The 4,646-nt window shown below is 41.5% G+C and overlaps 1 protein-coding gene across 1 annotated transcript; it reads left to right on the forward strand.

Moving 5' to 3' along the window:
- The first annotated feature begins 3,479 nt into the window (after positions 1-3,479).
- Positions 3,480-4,421, forward strand: LOC108795387 (taste receptor type 2 member 39-like). Its single transcript, XM_018566631.1, has one exon. The coding sequence runs from the start codon at positions 3,480-3,482 to the stop codon at positions 4,419-4,421; it is 942 nt and encodes a 313-aa protein (XP_018422133.1).
- Positions 4,422-4,646: the final 225 nt, after the last annotated feature.

Here is a 4,646-nt window from a genome sequence, read left to right on the forward strand (position 1 = left end):
TAAAGTCAAATTGCACTGAAAATATTAGGTATGCACCGATGCTGATACTAGTACTAGTACTTGTCCAAATGCTCCGATGCTAGGGATGTACCGTTACTTTTCGAGTACCAATGCCAATACTTGGCATTTTCACGAGAACTACCAGGATTGCAGAGGTTGCAGCTGGGACCTGGCTCTGGTGCTCCCCCACTGTTCTGAAATCATTAGTCGATATTGTTTAAGAAAAACTGTCACATGACAATAAACAAAAATGTATCAGTACTTGTATCTGTGAGGACAAGTATCAGTACTGTACTTGTAAGTAATTGGACAAGTATCAGTACTTGTACTTGCAAAACTGGTATCATTGCATCCCTTTATTTATATTTATAAAAACAAAATCATACATTAAATCAGAGATGTACAAATCCCAGGAGCTCTGTGTGCTCCTTACAAATGACAGCTGCCTCCTAACTTTTGAATTTTTCTCTAGTGTAGTCTTGGAGCTCAAAAAGTATCTGTATTTGTACTTGTACCAAGTACTGTACTTGTTATCGGTGCAACCCTATCCGATACCTTCCCCGATACCAGAACCTCCGGTCAGAGGAAGATTTCCTCTGACCGGCAGTGCCGTAGGGGAACATGGAGCCAGCTTACCGTGTGATCAGGAAGCTGGGCGGAGAGTAACGACCCGCCTCCCAGCATCCTGATTGGCTGGGAAGCCGGCTGCATGCTGATTGGCCGGGAATCTAGCTTCCGGGCCAATCAGCATCGAACCGGCCGAACAGCCTTCTCCTTGCTAATTGGCTGGGAAGCCAGGTTCTTGGCCAATCAGCTTTGAGCTGCCGATTAGCTGACTCGATGCTGATTGGCTGGGAATCTGCATTTCCAGCCCAATAAGCATAAGGCCAGCTTCCTGGCCAATCAGGAACCTGGGAGGCGGGTCATTACTCACCGCCCGGCTTCCTGATTGCCCAGGAAGCCTGCTCCATGTCAGCCCAAGCACCGGTATCAGTACTCGGTATCGACGAGTACCGAAAGCAAAGCATCAGATTAGAGAGAGGGTAGAAGAACGTTGGGAGTCTGTCAAATCAGAGATTGTGGGCTCTGAGATTTCCAGTAATGCTGTAGCCATGTTTTGTGTTTGTACTCCTAATCATATTTTTTTTTTTTTTTTACATTCTGCTTGCAATTTACTGGTAGATTTTTGGTGATACATACAGTGATTTGTCTGTTTTAATGTAAGTGAACCTGACCTGACCCAACAATGCTCAAAGTTACAGCAGTGCTGAGATTCAGACACCATTTGGTACCTGTAAGTATCTGTGTTAGCCCTGTAAAACATCTGCATGCAGAGTCCAGGGCCCAAGACTAAGCCATATAGCCCTCGTGATCAGTGGTGGACCTATGGAGGAAAGGGCCCTGGTGAAAGATCCGGAAGTGGATTTCACTGGCCCCCCAACCCCTCCGGTGGTCCCTGCACCAAAGGAACTTACTATCTCAGGTGCCCCCACAGTCACACACTATTATCATACATTTATATAGCTCTGACATATACCGCAGTACTGTACAGAGCAAAGTGAGCCAATCCCATCAGTCTCTGTACAGAGGAGCTTACACTCTAATGCAGAATGGCACCAGCTGTAGGGGGAATACAAATCCCAGCATACATTATACAGCAATGCAGAATAGTATATGAATTGGACTCTGCAACGCACTGGACCTTGCACTTAGCAGCACACTAGACCCGGCACTTGGCAACGTACTGGACTTCAGGCTTGGCAACACTCTGGACTTGGCAACTCCCTGGACTCTGGACTTAGCAACGCACTGGACTCTGCACTTAGCAAAGCTCTGGACTCTGGACTTTGCAATGCACTGGACTCTGCACTTAGCAACACACTGGACTATGCACTTAGCAACGCATTGAACTCTGGACTACAATATTTTATTTAACACTGGGATAGAGAAATAGGTTATAATAGGGAACATTACAGCTCAATGTTCCCAATTATAATCAATTTCTCTAATTAAATTAAATCGCAGCACACTGTGTGCAGTTTTTGGGCTCTGAGCTCTCTCCCCCTCACCCCCCCTCTCACCCCTTCACTGACTCAGTGACTTACTTTATATGCCGCAGTGCTGTCAGAGCCCGACACCATCCTGGCTACACTGTCTAAAGGCAACTCCCTGGACTCTGGACTTAGCAACGCACTGGACTCTGCACTTAGCAACACACTGGACTATGCACTTAGCAACGCATTGAACTCTGTACTACAATATTTTATTTAACACTGGGATAGAGAAATAGGTTATAATAGGGAACATTACAGCGCAATGTTCCCAATTATAATCAATTTCTCTAATTAAATGAAATCACAGCACACTGTGTGCAGTTTTTGGGCTCTGAGCTCTCAATGTTTTCTACTTATTTTTCTTTGACCTTATTTTTTTGTGAGTCAAAACACAGGAAACTCCCAAGGAAACCACACTGTTTGTTTTTAGTAAACATAAGGAGAATAGGATTAAAAACAAAGTCATTTGTTGACTTGCAAATATTCTGTGTTGGCCATGTTGTTGTCCTTTACACGGACTAGTAAATTAAATAGATTTAGGGGCTTAGTTAAAAGTAGACTGACTCTTACTAGACCAGGACAAAGCAGAGGTTATAGCTGCAGTGGAAATGTTTGCTTGCACTTTGTCATCAAGCATTAGAAGATATTGCAGGATTCTCTTCTTATGTTGGAAACGGTTGAACAAGAAAATAACCAAGAAGTCTCCATTTCAAAGAAAATAGTAGATGTGTGCCCTCTTAAATTGAAGTGGAACTGTGCTACCTGTATGAAGCAGCAGTTGGTTTGGGAAGTATACCATTGTGCCTGTGCTTTGTACTCAGAAGTAACCAAGAAGGACCATCAAAAATCAATACTATTTCTATTGGGTTGGTGAGTGCAGTGGCATTCTCTTTCATCTTTAAAGCTCTAAGACTCTGATGCTTTGTAGCCGGAAGCCTTTTTGAACTTAATGATCAGGTAGCCTGCTGTTCTCAAAAGCATTCTAGCAGATACTGGAGGTACTCCATTTCATACTGAGATCTCTTAAAACTTTTAATCTGTGATACAGTCAAAGTGTGCAACTCTGAACTCTGAAACTGCTGTTTTTACATTTTTTTTATAAGTATAAGATGCATTACCTTGAAATTCATGTTAAGGCTTCTTTTAGCTATCTTTAAAAGACCTAAACATTTGCTGTATTTAGTTTGTTAAGCGCCATCTTTTACCAAATACAATCTAAATTTTGATCATTGGAAATATATTTTTTAAGGGCAAAACCCCTGCATCTGGATAGATTTTGTACCAAAAAAACCATAAAAGAACAGCTGTTAAGACTTAAGCACTGTTATTACTCCACTTCATAAAACACGTGGCCACCAGGACAAGGTACTGCTCTTTTCCAAGTAGGCCAGTCAGAACAACCTTTTTGTAATACCTACCTTTATAATGCTAACTCCTGTTGTTGGAGTGACTGTGCACAGTGTAATATGTCTAATAGGGCTAATTGGCAACGCGTTCATCCTTATAGTGCATTTCCTAGACTGGCTGAAGACATATGAATTCAACCCTTGTGATATAATCATTAACAGTATCAGCATCTCCAACATGTTTCTCCAAGCTGCAATTTTATTTAATGAGGTCTGCTACTACATGTTTCTGTTGTTTTATGCTCAGAAATTCGTAATCAACTCCACGGTGGTTATCATGGCTTCACTGGCATTCTGTAGTCTTTGGTGCTCCACCTGTCTGTGTTTTTACTATTGCGTGAAGATCACAAATTTCAGTGGGACTCTCTTCCACAAGCTCAAGTCAAAGCTCCCAAGAATGGTACCATGGATGTTAATAATCTCTATTGCTATGTCTAGTGCTGCTGGCATACCAGCCTACTGGGACCTATACTTAGATATTCCCACTCGCCCTATTAATTTTACAAGAAACATGACATTAACAATGTCTTTTAACTTAAAGAGCAGGTGCAATTGTCTTTATCAGTTCTACATGCTGTTTTCCGGTGTGGCATTCGTCATTATTTTCTTTACAGCTGGGGCAATTATCACATCTCTCTGCAAGCATATGATAAGGATGAGGCAGAACAGTGAAGGTTCTGGCACTGGAAAAATCAATTCTCACTTATCAGCTGCAAAAACAGTTACATCTCTGCTACTTCTTTACTTAATTTTCTATGGAACTTTGAATTTAATATTTAATGATTCCTCCTCGGAAGTAGGCAGCTTATTGTTTTCTTTCTGCTTCATTGTGGTTGCCAGCTTCCCAACAATAAACTCCATAATATTAATCATGGGGAACCGGAAATTGACAAATGTTTTTAAGAAACTGTTGGGTATTAGATCTGTTGCTGGTAGTAACAGTGAAGTCACTGGATCCTAATTTGTATAAACTTGTGAGCTGGCAATCCAGTAACTCATGTAATCAGAAGGAAGATAATTAGCAACCAAATGGCTACTTAGCAATCTTTTGACACCTACAACCCCAAACCATCATAGCTTTATATGGTCTAGTATAATCCTCACCAATACATTTTAGGCAGATCTAAACCAATTTGTTAACATCTCATATAGTGTAAGCTTAAGCATGTTAACGTAATTCCAAGAA

Source organism: Nanorana parkeri, unplaced genomic scaffold, assembly GCF_000935625.1.
Source record: "Nanorana parkeri isolate BGI_ZX_2015 unplaced genomic scaffold, ASM93562v1 scaffold965, whole genome shotgun sequence".
In the NCBI taxonomy this organism is placed as follows: domain Eukaryota; kingdom Metazoa; phylum Chordata; class Amphibia; order Anura; family Dicroglossidae; genus Nanorana; species Nanorana parkeri.